This window comes from Ostrea edulis, chromosome 6, assembly GCF_947568905.1.
Source record: "Ostrea edulis chromosome 6, xbOstEdul1.1, whole genome shotgun sequence".
Taxonomy (NCBI): domain Eukaryota; kingdom Metazoa; phylum Mollusca; class Bivalvia; order Ostreida; family Ostreidae; genus Ostrea; species Ostrea edulis.
Window position 1 is genome coordinate 33,860,599 of NC_079169.1, and position 17,739 is coordinate 33,878,337.

General features: G+C 35.6%; 1 protein-coding gene across 1 annotated transcript; it reads left to right on the forward strand.

Annotated features, from left to right (window-relative positions):
- Positions 1-53: 53 nt before the first annotated feature.
- On the forward strand, positions 54-14,354 carry LOC125646070 (dihydrolipoyllysine-residue acetyltransferase component of pyruvate dehydrogenase complex, mitochondrial-like). The gene is made up of 12 exons (XM_048872203.2): positions 54-230; positions 3,668-3,759; positions 6,131-6,354; positions 8,375-8,665; positions 9,060-9,194; positions 9,485-9,570; positions 10,192-10,332; positions 10,769-10,850; positions 11,048-11,128; positions 12,903-12,977; positions 13,267-13,331; positions 13,797-14,354. The coding sequence occupies exons 1-12, from the start codon at positions 121-123 to the stop codon at positions 13,924-13,926; spliced, it is 1,512 nt and encodes a 503-aa protein (XP_048728160.2). The 5' UTR covers positions 54-120; the 3' UTR covers positions 13,927-14,354.
- Positions 14,355-17,739: the final 3,385 nt, after the last annotated feature.

The following is a 17,739-nucleotide window of genomic DNA, read 5'->3' on the forward strand; positions in this document are numbered from 1 at the left end:
ATGTATATTTTTGATGACATTAATTGCAGAATAGAATGCGAAACTGATGACTACGATAAATGTATCTAACGACTTCCGGTGACATTGACTATCAGGGACTGTCGGCAGAACGAACTTGTCATGCTGCGTCCACAGAGTCTGGCGAGGGTGTTAACCAAATGTAGAAGGACAGGTGCTTTGACTCTCAGAGTAGCGTCGTCAAGATCGGCTAGTGCAGTCAGAGCTTTCAGGTAAACATCCATAATACACAATAACATGTCACTCCCGGACTCTCATGCATGACAGGGCCAAGAATCGTTTCATTACTAGTCGTGTCTATATAATAACAGGCATATAAAACATTATGACAAGCTTTTACACGTGCATTACCCGTCTAAATGTAGTAAATAGTGCTATTATGCAGTCGGATACATTTATGGTACTTTAATTAAGACCAGTATCTGGGAAGGGCAAATAGATAAGCAGTCTAACTTCGCATTAAAATTGAAATTATTTTCCTTTTTACGACGTAACCTTCAGTTTTGTCTTGGTAACTTGTGCAAAGTACATGTAAATTGTTGTAATATCATGAAACGTTTTTCAGGGGTTTTGAATTGTTTTGATGATTGCTTGTGTAGTACTGAATGGGACTACATAAAATCAGTATGAAAATCTCCTATTGTATTTACTTGCTAAGCATTACACATTTGGGAAGGTTATGTAGGAAAAGCAGTGATTTTTTTTATTAACCCCAATGTGACACCATAAAGGGAAATAATTGATCAGCATCCGTCATCCTTTTTTAATGTGCATATCAACGGGTACCTGTAAAGTGCGAAACGAAACGAAATTTACCGAAACGAAATCTACCGAAACGAAACCCACCGAAACGAAACCTAACGAAATGAAACGAAACAGATTGTACAACCAAACTCTTTTAATTATAGTAATTAAAAATGGTATTTTAGGCCCTTGTGAAAGTTACCACATACAAATAAAATTCGCCTCCCTTTTGATGTAGGCTTTGGGCTTGACTGATACAAAGTTTTAAAAATTGGAATGGGGGGGGGGGGGGGGGTTGAGTAAGCAAAACGTACATATCCGAAGTTGATTAAATAACATGTGCAATTAGTTTCAGATCCATAAATTTCAGAACGGAGGGTTACAGTCTCACAGGTCAGAGGTCTTAACGAGGGGTGGGGTCGCCGGCGCTGGATCCGCCTTTGGGCATAAATACATGTTTCAGTGTTTTTTGCTCTAAAGACAAATCTATGTATAAATGTGGATATTGTGTATTTGTATGTAGTATATCAAACGGTGGATTCTGAGTATGTCTTCCCGTTCTCTTTGTAATTTATGCTTCCCTTGTTCATAAGTCTTTTGATTTTACAAAATGCTGACCTCCTCCTGATATTATTGCATAAAACAATTTCCGTTTTCCGTCCCGTTTTCAATTTCACGTCTTAGCAACACCCCAAATGTATAGAGTTATCTTTAGACTCACTACATATCAATAATAACTTTTAATAATACATGTATATATATCTTACCGAATTGCATTCATATAATATGGTATACTATTTAATTTATTTCATTATTGAAAGTATACACTCGCACCTCAGCAGTTAGAGATAAAATAAGAGGTTAAGAGCTCTTCCTGTTTTCAACTTTCTCAGACACCAGCTTCTTCAAACAATGTATCTATACCCAAAGGCGGATCCAACGCCGGGGACCCCCACCCCTCGTTTAGTGTGTTTCCCCAGACCTCTGAGACTGTAACCCTCCGTTCTGAAATTTACTGATCCGAAACTAATTTCACATGGTATTTAATCAACTTCGGATATGTACTTCTCCTTACTCACCCCCCTTCCAACTTTTAAAACTTTGTATCAGTCAAGCCCAAAGCCTACATCAAAGGGGAGGCGAATTTTATTTATCTGTGGTAACTTTCACAGGGGCCTAAGATACCATTTTTAATTATTTTAATTTAAAAAGTTCGGTTATACCATCTGTTTCGTTTTGGTAGGTTTCGTTTCGTTTCGGTGGGTTTCGTTTCGTTTTGGTAGATTTCGTTTCGGTAGATTTCGTTTCGTTTTGGTAGATTTCGTTTCGTTTCGATTTCGTTTCGCACTTTACAGGTACCCGCATATCAACTATAGTCCAGCTTATATAATATCTGGTGTCGACTTTAATCATCCATGTCCATGAAAAATGCTTCTGGTCCTAGTTTTCAAATATAGCCTGTCTTTGTGTCCATTTAATGTAAATCAACTTTTATTTGTGTGTAGGAAATGTTCACAAGGTTCTCGAAATATTTTTTCTTGCTCACATTTGTCATTGCAAACCAGTCATTTTGTTTACACATAGAACTTGCATAAATATTTATATTGATCCCGCTTCAGACAAATTTAAAGATAATTAATTGGATAAAAGCTAATCACATGACACCCTGAAATTTTTTATATTACCTCTCCATACGGAGGGTGTATTAGTTTGACAACTGTGATGTCACTAACGAATCACATTACACCCTCTACATACTCTTTATGTCCTCGTCTGTCCCACCATCTTTGTTAACCACACTACTGAGATAGACCAACTTGTCTGTTTCCTTGATGTCTTCTTGTTCAAGTCATAGTGGGTTCTGTTGCCGGTTGTTTACTCTCATCACCTCTGTCTTTTTTGTGTTGATCTGGAGGCCTGTCTTTCCGGCTTCTTTTGCAACATGGCACAAGTTTTCTCGGGCATCTTGCTGCTGATACAAGATTTTCAATGTGATACATGTGTAATGGAATTCAATTTGATAATTCAATAATATTTATATAAGATGTTACTGAAATTTTAACAAATTTTTGAAAGGTTTTCAGTGGGATAAATTTGTCATACAGTCAGTTTGGGATATAATACAAAGTCATCTAAGGTGTGAAATAGATATTCGTATTGGGATTCAGCTGTGCCTCGCCCAATACGGATTTCCATTTCACACCCTGGATGACTCCATATTAAGTTCCAAACTGACTGTGTAACTAAAATGTTTCATTAGGAAATATTACTCATTATAGATGCCTTTCCTATATTCAGTTATTCACAAATTAAAGTTTTTGCAGTTACTGGTTTATGGAAGTTAGAAATGTTGAAATTAAAGGTAATTCAAAGGAAGGTTTGCAACTGTATTTGTGACATCATGGAACTGTCCCATTCACAAAATTTTGAAAATGCAGAGAAAAATACAAATAGTGAAACTATGCTTTAAAAGGAATAAAGCACAGGCATACACCATTACAGTTCTCTCAGATTTTATTGATATGATACAATTATACACATGGGTGCACTGTACCCCTGTCTCCAATTAAAGTATGATATGTCATATAATCACAATCCTCTTCCTCGATGAAATATGTGGGCGATTGACCCATCCACCACCTTCTGGAGGACCCAACCATCTCCGGATCTTCAAGAAGACCCGCCCCCATTCCTAGGGGATCCGGGGGTGACCACCATCGTCGTCTTCTCACAACAAGCCTAGTGTAGGAGGGCCCCTACTGGACAATCTGCACTCTAAATCTTCACCATCATCATCAATCACAATAACAAAATATAAAATTCCATCATTTCATATCAATCATAGTGTTGAAAGTCACTCTTGTAAGAATTCTATTTTTAAGATTTCACCTTTTCCTATTTTCAGCAAATTCAAAGGATGTACACAATCTTCAAGAGGAAATCGTCTTCTAAGAGTTTCAGGGAACAATGTTTTCAACAGATACTACAGCTCAGAAGGTATCAAACACAAGTATCAGTGACTCATTTGAACATTTTGAAATGGAATTTAATTTCGTCTTTAAAATATTGAATTTCATGGAATTTAGTGAAAAATGTTATATACGTATAGACCAAAAATATAGATTGTTGTGTTTCCACAAGTCAAAATTAGGATAGGCTAGTAGGAAATTAATTCTCTTTTTCTCTTCTCAAATTTTATGTTAAGAGTACACAAAGAAACATTTTGATCACTATGTCCATATAAGTTGCAGGTATATTTATCAACAGATTGATTATGAGGTACTCATTTTTGACTAGCTATTCATGTAACTTTAAATATGCTTTGATATAATTTACATGCATGTATACAGTGATTGAAAATTTGAAACAATATCTATTAAAAAGCTCTTGAACAATATGTTTTTAAAAAATCTTATTTTGGGGGTATAATTTAGAGTCAGCCAGGTTAGCAGAAACACAACAATTTTTATTTTAGGCCTATCTGAAGTGTAAATGATGTGACCAATCACATTGATGATCACAACTTATTCTGCTTCAAATTGAATTGTGCTCAAACATGTCAAATGCAACATGCTTAGGTCTACATCAAATAGATCTTTTATTTAATGAATTCTTTAGCAGCACTGCATTAGGCTTGAAATTTCAACATTGCTCGATTCTATTAATGCAGCAAGAAAATAAATAGAATTTCAATTTAAGGTGGCTCATAACACCAAGACTCGTAGTGTTATGACACGTACTACGTCACAAGATAGCAATTTAAATTTTGTGAAATTATTGTATCAATCAGTTTGCTTGTATATCGTAGCTCAGTGGATAAAGTATCAGGTCAAATTAGTGAACTGCAGGTCCCAGGTCAGATTAGTGACCTACAGGTCCCGGGTCAAATTAGTGACCTGCAGGTCCCGTGTCAAATTAGTGACCTGCAGGTCCCAGGTCAAATTAGTGACCTGCAGGTCCCAGGTCAAATTAGTGACCTGCAGGTCCCAGGTCAAATTAGTGACCTACAGGTCCCGGGTCAAATTAGTGAACTGCAGGTCCCGAGTCAAATTAGTGACCTGCAGGTCCTAGGTCAAATTAGTGAAAACCTGCCAGAGTATTTTGCTCATATTTTTTTTATTGAAATAACCTTTTGGAAATTGGGGTTGTTTTTTTTTTAAATCCAAAATAACATATTTTTGCCTATTTGACACATGTACTTTTAAAATTATCATATCTTTCACAATTAAATCTTTTCATGCTGATTTGAAACACTTTTTCCAAGGTGTCACTGTAGTGAGGGGTATCTTAAATAACAGGTTACACACCAGAGAACACGAGTATACATAGAGATGAATAGATCTAAAGTTCTGGAAAAAAAATCCTTTCTGATAACAAAATCCAGAAACTTTAAAAAAAAATTCTGTGATTTACAGTTATGGATTTCAGTTTTTAATAAGTTAAACAGAGACTGAATGGTTATGGACATATTTTGATTTCAGTGCAAATGCAATATTTGATTAACGCCATACTTATCTGAATATGAGGAGAGGACATAAATTGTTTTTAATATTTGGTGTAATTTTGATTTAGAATATGTTGGACAAAATAAACGTACGCTAAGGGCAAGGTTCAAACACATATACGCCTTAAATTCTTCCAAGCCATTTTTTCCATATTTTTATTCAAAATTATCCAAAAGTGAAAGGTATTTTTTCGAAATATTGTATAGGGTGTAACTTGCAATCATTCATTGTTGCATAGTCTGATGTGTAAGAAATATGATTTATTTTTGGGATTGACTGCTGTGTTCTTATAATTTAAATTTTTTGTAACATGTGTACATGTCAAAATATATCGTTTACCCATAATATTCAAAGTTCTTATAAAATCACTTGCAGCTAAGATCTATTTATTTATAAAATGAAACTTGTTTGAAGAAATGTTCTATTATAATTTACAGTATGTACCAAGCAAAAGTATCTCTGTAAATCATGTTTTATTGACAAGAGCATTAATTTTGTGTAATTGTGAGAAAATAACCAATTACGAAAATCTAGTTCTCATGAATAAAACTCTTACATATAGCAGACTTGAGCAGTATGAATAATGATTCACAAAAGTTTTGTCTCGTGAATAGATACATTATGATTGTATCAACAGTCAACACAAAAATAAAGTCCCGTGAAATAAAAGTGATGTACAGTACATTAGATATGTACAATGTATTTTAAAGTTCTGCTCAGATTTACTCGGCCACATGAAGCAGAATTGTTTGTACTGGCAACATGGAAATTAACATAGCCGTTTTATGTATTTATTGAACTTTTTTTTTCTTTTGTGAATGTGAATGTAATCCACTTGATACATGCACTACACTTTTTTTTAGATTTGCCAACCCATATAAAGGTAGTCCTTCCCGCTTTGTCCCCAACAATGGAGACTGGAACAATCAGCAAGTGGCAGAAGAAGGTGGGGGACAAGGTTTCTGAGGGGGACCTCCTGGCAGACATTGAGACAGATAAAGCTACTATGGGGTTTGAGGCCTCAGAAGAGGGCTACATTGCCAGGATTTTTGTGGAAGAGGGAACCAAAGATATCCCCATAGGGAAGGTACTAGAGAGAGGATTTTATGCAATAAATCCTGAATTTTTCACATTCTATGATTTCTTTGAAATTCAGTAAATCCGATTATGGAATAATTTAATACAAACATGAAAAATTGTTTTCTTCGGAGTTGAGGCCTAATTTTTTATATGATGTCAGAGTTGGTGATGTTCACATTGTTGTCAGGTAATTTTTCTTATGGAAATCATGTGTCACATCTCAACCAAATTTATTTCCATATGCATACATATCCATGCAACAATGAGATATGATGATATTGTTTTGTGGTTGAGATGTGATAATTAACATATTTATACCCCTGCAATCGAAATTGGGGGGAGGGGGGGGGGGGGACTGGAATATATGCATTAATTCTCTTATACTTCTGATGTTATTTAGGTATTTGGATATAAACATGGGAAATAATTGCTTACCACATTCAGCTTATCGATGACAAAGTACCACATGTAATCTACAGACTTATTTGAACAACTCATTAAAAATCTCACACTTGATTACTGATGATAACTTGTGACCACTTCCATATATGGAAACAACACCAATGTAAGTCCATACGTGGAAACTTATATTAAGAAAACGTTCACCAGTAGACAATCACGTGACGTGAATTCCATACACACATGTACAACCGCATTCCACTACACTGATATTTCACGAACAAGTTGTGATAGATTGATTGATTGAATATTGTTTAATGTCCCTCTCGAGAATATTTCGCTCATATGGAGATGTCACCACTGCCGCTGAAGGGCTGCAAAATTTAGGCCTATGCTCGGCGCTTATGGCCATTGAGCAGAGAGGGATCTTTATCGTGCCACACCTGCTGTGACACTGGACCTCGGTTTTTCCGGTCTCATCCGAAGGACCGCCCCATTTAGTTGCCTCTTACGACAAGCAAGGGGGTACTGAGGAGCTATTCTAACCCGGATCCTCGCAAGTCGTGAAAGTGATTGATTGAATAATTGAAAGAGAGAATGACATAATTATAATCTCAAATTGATTGTCATCCTGTGACATGTACAAAACTTCTGTTATTTTTGCTGAGAATGCAGCCAGAATTTGGGCCAAGTCAAACTGTTAGTTAACCAAGTATAAAACAATTTGTCCTGTTTTAATCTCACCCAAGCAGAATGTTCATTTGTTCTTCTGGAAGTGTATAGATTTGTTAACCTTCTTCATTTTCTACTTCTTCTCCCAAACTACTGGTACATTTGAAATTTCAAACACAATTGGTACAGAACATGTTTGGGTAAGAGGATTTGATTTGGTTGATTTAAAGATCTGACTTGGACCACTGGTTCAGAGAAGACAAGTGAAAGCTTCCAAATACAGTGTAGAAGCAAGTTCAATCAAACAAAGCGTAAGACTGAAGCCAGTAAGAACAAAGTGCTGCATATAAGCTTTTGTCCATAAGTATCTTATTGTGTCGCCTGCGTTACACAGTGGCGACATATAGGGATCACTATCCGTCGTCTGGCGTCGTCGTCGTCACAAAAAATTTCTGTCACAGTTTTCTCAAGAACCACATGGGGCAACTCCCTGATATTTGGCACAGAACATCAGTGTGGCCAACTGTATTGTGTAAGACATTTTCGAATCTGTCACTTATCAACTTCCTGTTTGCCGGGACTTTGAATTTTTTTACAGCAAAAAAATTTCTGTCACAGTTTTCTCAAGAACCACATGGGGCAACTCTCTGATATTTGGCACAGAGCATCAGTGTGGCCAACTGTATTGTGTAAGACATTTTCGAATCTGTCGCTTATCAACTTCCTGTTTAGTGACAAAAACCATTTCAATAATTTACTTTTTCAACATTATACGTGATATATTACATATAGAATGAACTAGCAGGCGACACATGTCTTCCGGGGAAGACTTAATACTGCGTATTTGGGTAAACATTTATTTTCAAGCCAGTGAATATCTTACTTCTGTTGTAGAAAGAAATTGATGTCTTCAAGCTTCAATGTTGTCAGTACTTGAATATTATTTATTTTTCCAGCTACTGTGCATTGTTGTGGAGGAAGAAGGTGATGTTGAGGCATTCAAGGATTATGTACCCAAACCTGAAGACGACCAGCCACCGGGTGGGATCCCGCCAGCTTCTACACCACCACCCACACCACCCCCTCCTCCCAAGGCAGCACCACCCCCTCCTCCTCCTCCACCAACAGCCGCTCCAGCACCCCCACCACCACCAAGCACAGCAGCCCCACAACCAGTGGCAGGTGCTGGAATTCCAGCCTCACCTTTCGCAAAGAAACTGGCAGCAGAGCGTGGGGTTGATCTTGCTGTAGGAATTTAAGTCTTCCTCTTTTTTTCAATTGAAATATTTATACCTATATAATTGTAGCATGAATAGAGCTCATTCATTTTGATATTCAAGGCTACAGAGGTGAAAAATATGGGTGCATTTTTATTTTAATTTTTTTTAATTCTTAGTAAGGCCAAAGTTATTTTATTTTTAGGTTTACTGATTTTTTCAACCAAAATGTCCATTTGGCTGTGACAAAGTAAAAATAAAAATAAGTTGAAACTTCTTTCGAATGAAACATCTTGTTTTTAAATACTTTCAATCCAGAATGTAATTTCATTTAAAACCACGCCTTCCGGAAGTAAGGCAATAAGGCATCCTTGTGTATTCTTTATGCTGTGTAGATGGACGTTTTATGATATATTTGTTGTAGATGGTAACAGGAACAGGTCCAGGAGGAATCGTTCAAGCAGATGACGTCCTCCGATTCCAGGCTCCTGCTGTGTCGTCACCTGTCATCACTCCGGGGGCGGAGTATACAGACATACAACTCACAGGAATGAGAAAGGTACAGGGCACGGATGAATATAAATCATCATTATTACATGTACAAATACAGGGCTTTAATAGACAGATATATATAATCATAATTACATGTTACAATACTGATCTCAGACAGATTTTTATAATCATTATTACATGTGCATTTTCTTTCTCACATTTATCAAAGTCTGACATGTATAATTGTATTTGATTTCTGTGTTGCGATTATAATTTGAAGTGACATTTTGTCACATTGTTGTATGTTTGGTCCATCGATATTTGAACATCTATTACGCATGTCTTCTTCATTAATAGACTATTGCCAAACGGTTGCTGGAGTCCAAACAAACGGTTCCCCATTATTATCTCACAATAGACGTCAACATGGATAACATCATACAGTAAGTTACTGAATTTCTTATCTAATACAAGTTACTGTTTCTGCTGCCTCTGACTAGAACATATTTGATTGCATAATGTACATGTGCAATGGGAACCAGTTCTAATAAAGAGAAAGAAGACATTAATTGTTTTGTGAGGATTAACCATTGTATATATTATTCTGAGCCATGGTGAAAATGTTGGAGTATATATATTAAAAAAAATTCTCGGGGGGGGGGGGGGGGGGGGGGGGAATAGGACTTTTGGTTTGATTTTGTGAAAATCATGTAAAAATTAAAATAAAGAATATGTGAAACATTTAAACATACTGTAAACAAACTTTCATTCATGTGCGAGAAATTTTTCACAAGGTTTGCAAGAACCTCGTCGGAAATATTTCTTGCCACAAACCTGTCATTTAATATCTCTCATATTTTATCTCTGTCATAAGAATTAATTGCTAGGAACCAGAACATCACTGCTAAATCGCGAATTAAAGTTGTCATTAATAAAAGCTAGTTTACAGTATTCGTTATTCTTTGAGATCTGTTGATAAGAGCAAGTTCTTAAAAATCCTGAATTTGAAGGAATATGATTAACTAGAGTGTATTGACAAAGACTTTACTCTGTTATATTTACAGACTTCGAAAAGAGCTGAATGAAGTATTATCCAAGGATAAAGTTAAGTTGTCTGTAAATGATTTCATTATCAAAGCCTCGGCATTATCCTGTAAGAAAGTTCCAGAGGCTAACTCATCATGGCAGGGAGACTATATCAGACAGTAAGTGTAAATTAAAGTTACTGGTATGTATAAGTCACTTTAGTGTAACAAGGGACACATTACTGTAAATTATGTCTCCCCTCTTTCAGGGGGAGACATTTTGTTTTTGTACTTTCGGTCCGTCCATCTGTCTGTTACAAAATTTTGTGAACACTTCTCCTCCTAGATGGGTTATCAGATAAACTTGAAACTCTGTACAATGCTTCATTGCCATTTGTAGATATACATATTGTAGAGAGAGGAGGATCCAATTATTTTCCTAAAAGTTATAGTGGATCTAAAAGGGGTGGAGAATGTATACTTTTGTGCTTTAAAAATTATATCCTTTCTCTGCATACACAGACTTTCGTACTGTGAAGTAGTTTTGATTTTCTTTTTGGAGGGGTAGTATCTGCTCTTTAGTCATTTGACTTGACACTCTGACTGTTGATTTTAGATACAATTCTGTGGATGTCAATGTTGCTGTGGCAACAGATGCTGGTTTGATCACTCCTATCGTCAGCAGGGCTGACATCAAGGTAACTGTTAAAAACTCACAGTTAATAATTATATTCTGACAATAAATGTCAGTACTGCATACTTAGAATTTTATTCTGACAGTAAATGTAGATATAGAATCTTTTTAGATAATGGTAGGCATCTGCAAATTCTACCATGATGGAGTGATTGAAGTATTTGATTGAAAGAAAAGTCTGTGGTGTTTTCTTTTATTTAGGGACTATCCAATATCAACCAAGATGTTTTATTGTTGGCTGCTAAAGCTAAAGAAGGAAAACTACAGCCACATGAGTTCCAGGTCAGGTTCTTTGAACTACATGTATTTTCTTTGACCTATTTTTGATAAGAGGATTGTTACATTTTAGAATTTAATAAATTCGGTTGCATTATGAAATATTGTGGTAGTGTAGAGTACATGCTCCCATTGCAAATGACACATCATGGTCATATTTTTATTGTGGATTGAGCAGTGTCAGACAAAGAATTTATGTCCACCAGGAATATTCTTTGTGAACTTATATTCAATATTTTGTATATATGTATATTCATGAAATTACATCAGATAGTTGTAATATTAAGCACATTTTGTACATTTGCAAACCTTGAAAATTTACTCCTTTAAAGGGACTGATTCACAATTTCCATCCAAATTTTGTTTTTCACTTTTTAAAATGATCAAAATCTAATGTCTAATGTGTTTAAAAGGTTTCACAAAAAATTAAGGTAAAGTTATACATTATCACAGAAGCTTATTTTAGAGAGTTTATTATTTGTTTTGTAAACAAAGATTGCAGTATGTATACAAAGTGTTCAAAAGAAATGGATATCGATCTAAGTTTATTATATCTATCTCATTTCAAGCATTCTTCGGGTAAAATGTGTCATTTGATAGTTAAATTTTTGACTGTGCAAAATTAAGATGCTTTAAATCACAAAATTAACATTTCACTGGTTTGTTTGTAAACATAAAAAGACTGAGTCTTCGTTTACATAACACAGATTTAAGGATGAATATTGCTTTTATTCTTGCATTCAGAAGGTCAAAATGTTGGCTTCCAACATTAAATGAGTTATATTCTTAATTTTTAACATCTAAAATGAATTTTTTTTCAAAAATGTGAACCTTAAATCAATTATATTGAAATATTCAAAATGATTCCCATACAACAATCTTCAAGGTTTTTTTCTTTGCATTGCATTGTGAGTGAATTTGAAATTGCTTTCATTGAATTACTATGTAATTCTTAATTAGAAACCCTGAGCTGACAACGAGGTTTTTTTTCATAATGGTTATAATGAAGTACTCCACACTGGATGTTGTCATTGTCATAGAATCTATAATTACATGTATGTAAGAAGTTTTAATGGGGTGCCAATACAAATTCTTTTAATAAATTCTTTGGGGGGAGGTGGGGGTTGTACCATCATTCCATTGCCATTTCGTCTGCTTCAACATGGTGGTGGGAAAATGCATCCTGATCACAAAAGTACCACAGCATTTTGTATGCCGATACCAATCATGACCTTGGCTCAACATACATGTACTTGTATATGCAGCACATGTAATGTGAACTTAATTTATTTATTCTTTGTTTAATGTACAATATGTTTACAAACTAATAATTGTTTGACTTCCTTGTTTGATTCAGGTTGGGATAAGTTTGTTAGGTCAGGATCAAATTCAAAAATTTATTTTCTCCTAATGGATGATAAAGATCAAATTTGTTTATTTTGAACTTCAGATATATTGAAAACTAATCAGCTGATTCCCTGAATATATTTAGAGTTGCCTGTATTCCATATAGCCAGTTATTATAGCAGGACACAAATTTGGCGAGTTTTGGTCTGCTCTACAAGTTGTACCATTAATTTTGGTGAACTCATTTCTTTATGTTTATATGATATATACTCGTGCACTTAAACTTGGCAATTTTTGTTTTGGTGAATCTTTGGAAATTGCCAAAATAGACAAAAATTCTGAAAATCGCCAAAATTATATACCCACCAAAATAAAAGATAAACTGTGCTTGATTTCTCAGTTATACTGACTTTATCCAATGTTACTTCAACAGGGTGGAACATTTACAATCTCCAATTTAGGAATGTTTGGAATCAAATCCTTCTCAGCAGTAATTAATCCTCCACAGGTATGTGACTTGTGTGTTTGAAATTCATGTACAGTTGAACTATGGTGTCTCAAACATTGATATTTCAAATACCATGGATGTGTCAAAGTGAGTTGGAAGTCCCAACTACATTTTCGTTACATATCTTAACCTCAATATCTCGAACTCTCGGATATCTTGAAGATTTTCTTCAGCAACATCAAGTTTGAGATAATATGGTTTGACTGTATTTACAATCTAAGAATAATTTTTTCCTGTTAAAAATAGATATTGACATAGAGTTATAAATCTGTTTTTACACTGTTAACAGGCATGCATTTTGGCTGTTGGTGGAGCAGAAAAACGACTCGTTGTAGATGAAGATAGTAATTCTGGGTAAGGCATTTTATTAGTGTTAAAACACACAACAGAGTTGTAGGTCCTAATAATTCACAGGAAATGTAGTTACCTTGATCCAAGTTCTCAATAACAGTCCAGTTTCAGTGAGTTGTAGGTAATACACAAGCTTAGTCTTGTTTCTTGCTGCAGTTTTGTCTTTGCAATTTTCACCAAAGAATAAATCGACTAATTTAAAACACCATAAAGTCTTTAAAATGATTATGGAAATGACAGATTTCAATTGGAAAACTTGAAAAATAAGTAGGTTTGAATTTTCAGAGTTGAAAACAGTACACTGTTCTTCATCATGATACTCTATTGTTTAAAACTATACCAGATGTTATTTTTCACCAACAAAAAAAACGAAAAAAAAGATGCACACATGTATAAAGATTGCTATACATGGGTATAAATATCACAGAGAAGTTTATTTCATTAAACATTCTATATCTCTCCCAACAGTTATAATACTGCTAACATGATGTCAGTGACGTTAAGCTGTGACCATCGGGTGGTAGATGGTGCTGTAGGAGCTCAGTGGCTAGCAGAATTCAAGAAGTTTATGGAGAAACCTGAAACCATGCTGTTATAGTCAGTGATGTGTTAGAATTCGTTCTATTTGAGTGTGTGTTAAAACAACCACAGTGACTTTCGGTAAAACTCTGGTGAACATGAGATTTTGATTGTGTACAAACCAAAAGAGAATCTCAGCGACTATTGTTGTGGATGTTATGACCTCGTTATGAGTTTTTATTGTGTAAAAAAGTTCTAATGTAGAAGTGTATATTTATTGCATTCTCGTGACAAAGTGCAAGCTATTTTTAAGAAATGTAATGATGTTTATATAAAAGAACTAAAAAGCCTGGGTCATGACATTTAAATGGATATACTGTTAGACGTGATTAATAGGCTTAGATTAAAGTAGAATTTGTCCTTTCATGTTTATGAGTTTAATTCTGTTGGGTTTTTTATGTAAATTTTATTCATTACCCTTAAAGCAATAAATATAACAAGTGTTCAGACATTTTGTTCCTTACCTGTTTCACATGTCACGGACGTGGAAATGGTGCACTCTGTATGTAGATTCAGACATTTTGTTCCTTACCTGTTTCACATGTCACGGACGTGGAAATGGTGCACTCTGTATGTAGATTCAGGTGGGCCTTCTGCACTCTCACAACTTGCAAGTGTAGAAGGAACTGTGAACGATTGTATTGTTTCACCGCCTACCTTCTGGTCAGTTTTTAAAAGTTATAGTTTTTAAATGATTTTTTAAGACAATATAAATATTTATATGAATTTTCATAAAACCTGATTTATTTGACAAAACAAAGAGAGATCACTCTATAATTTAGGTTAAAATCTATTTCACCATGGAAATGAATGGAAAACGGAAATTGGTGTGCAGCATCATTGGGACAAGAATTATGAAATTTAAGATTCCTGCACCCCAGTGACCTCATGGGCAGGGCAAAAACTGTCAAAAATTGACCAATTTTTAAAAATCTTTTATTCAGCCTCACATCTGTAAGGAAAACTAAATGCAGACATATAGAGCAGGAAGGCCTCTACCAAAATTGTAAATTTCATGATTCCTGGGCTAGAGGTTCTGAATCTAGGGTGGGGCCAAACTTGGCATATAGTGTTTATGTAAAACATTTAAATAACATTTTCTTTAATGCTATTTATACTAAAAGGAAACTAATTGGGTATTTCAAAGGAGTCTTAGGAGCCCTTTACCAAAATTGTAAACTTTATGATCAACAGGGGAAGGGTTTTGGTTCCAGGGTGGGGCTAAAATTATAATGATTATGAAAGACTTGTCTTTAATTTTGCTGATAATGTATAGAAAGTAGATAGCTCATATTTAGGAGAAGCAGAAGAAGGTGTGCCAAAATTGTCAATTTCGCAACCCCAGGGTTCTGACTCTTAGCCGGGTCAAAAACAGCTATATACAAAATGTAGTGTTGATGTTACATGTAATACATAGTCTTCCATCAGTATGAGTACTTTCAGAGGCATTCATGTTCTAAGAACACACTTCGTTTTGTACTGTTGCTGAATATTAGAATTTTTGCTCAGAAATGCAGAATAGTAAAATTATTCTAGATTTCATAGCTCTTGGGGAAAGTGATTACTTCTTCGTCAAACGCTCAGTGTTTAGAAGTGAGAATGGTGGGTCTTTTGAAAACCAAAGTCCCATGTTGCAGCAGGCATTGGCATGTTAAAGGAGCATTAACTGTGAAAATTATGGCAACCATTTTTTCTCAAAATCTCTCAATGGCATAGGAATATATATTAATGACTAATAAAAAGATTCATTTTGTACAAAAACAAGAGAAACTTAATCAAACTAGAGATTGTTTTTATGAAAACAAATGGCTCCCCAAATTGGAAGTGATCCAAATGAATCCTCTTCCCCTTGATGTACGGAATGGTATGGAGGAGAAAGCAGGAACATGGACATTATGAACTCTGAGAAGTATTCACAAACTATTTTACACCCTCCACCACTCATATCCACTATAACTTTAAGGAAAATAATTGGATCCTCTTGTCCATACAATTTGAACATCTGCAAATGGCATTGAAATATTGTGCAAAATTTCAAGTCTATCGGATAAGCCACATGGGTTGAGAAGCATTCACAAGCTATTTTAATATCCTCCACCTTTCTTAGATCCACTATAACTTTTAGGAAAATAATTGGATCCTCCTGTACTGACAATATGCACATCTACAAATTGCAATGAACCATTGTACAAAGTTTCAAATCTATGGAATAAGTCACATAGGAGAAGTGTTCACAAGCTATTTTACATTCTCTACCACTCTTAGATCCACTATAACTTACGAAAATAATTGGATCCTCCTGTCCCGAAAATATGCACATCTACAAATGGCAATGAACCATTGTGCAAAGCTTCAAATATATCCGATAAGCCATATAGGAGAAGTGTTCACAAGCTATTTTGCATCCTCCACCCCTCTTAGAGCCACTATAACTTTTAGGAAAATAATTGGATCCTCCTGTGCCTTCAATATGCACATCTACAAATGGCAATGAACCATTGTACAAAGTTTCAAATCTATCCGATAAGCAATATAGGAGGAGAAGCGTTCACAAGATTTTGTGACAGACAGAAAGTACAGAAACAATATGTCTCCCCCTGAAAGAGGGGAGACATAACTACATTAGATAACCAGTTTCAGTGGAAAGATTGATTGATCGTATATTGTTTAACGTCCCTCTCGAGAATATTTCACTCAAATGGAGACGTCACCCAGGGCCGTAAATTACATGGAGGCGGAGGAGGCAGCTGCCTCCTCCAACTTTTGAGCCAAAAAAAATTAAAATTTAAAGTTCATTAGAATTTATGTTGTTTCCAATAACTAAGAACATGATACCCCCCTTAAAAAGCATTCCAAATCTTTCTTTTAGAATGAGTTAGTCAAGTAACATCTTAGAAGGCCCTAGAATCAAGGATTTTGCACGAAACGTGTTCAGTGTGCACAAAATGTGCTCAGCGTCTGGGGGCCTGGGCGGCCCCCAGACCCCCGCCTAATTTCCTGCCTCCTCCAAATTGAAGGTCAATTTACGGCCCTGGTCACCACTGCCGGTGAAGGGCTGCAAATTTTAGGCCTATGCTCGGCGCTTATGACCATTGAACAAGAAGGGATCTTTATCGTGCCATACCTGCTGTGACACGGGACCTCGGTTTTTGCGGTCTCATCCGAAGGACCGGTAGTGGAAAGACATATATAAGGAAGAATTATTGTCTTGCAAGACAATAATTATCTAATCACCAAGATTATACATTCATGTGCTTGCTTTGAGGTTAAAAGGTGTTTGAAATAATTAAATACTGGTGTTATCACTGAGATATAGCATTTAGAGCAAATTTCAATTATATTCAATTTTTGACGAAATGACGTCAAATGCCCCCATAAATAATCTCGACTGGTACAGCCCTGGTACTTAACCTACATGAAGCGAGGGACGTAAAGAATCTCGACTGGTACAGCCCTGGTACTTACCCTACATGTAGTGAGGGACAAAGAATATCGACTGGTACAGCCCTGGTACTTACCCTACATGTAGTGAGGGACAAAGAATCTCGACTAGTACAGCCCTGGTACTTACCATACATGTAGTGAGGGTCATAAAGAATATCGACTGGTACAGCCCTGGTACTTAACCTACATGTAGTGAGGAACATAAAGAATATCGACTGGTACAGCCCTGGTACTTAACCTACATGTAGTGAGGGACAAAGAATCTCGACTGGTACAGCCCTGGTACTTACCCTACATGTAGTGAGGGACAAAGAATCTCGACTGGTACAGCCCTGGTACTTACCCTACATGTAGTGAGGGACATAAAACAAAACAAAAACTAGAAATG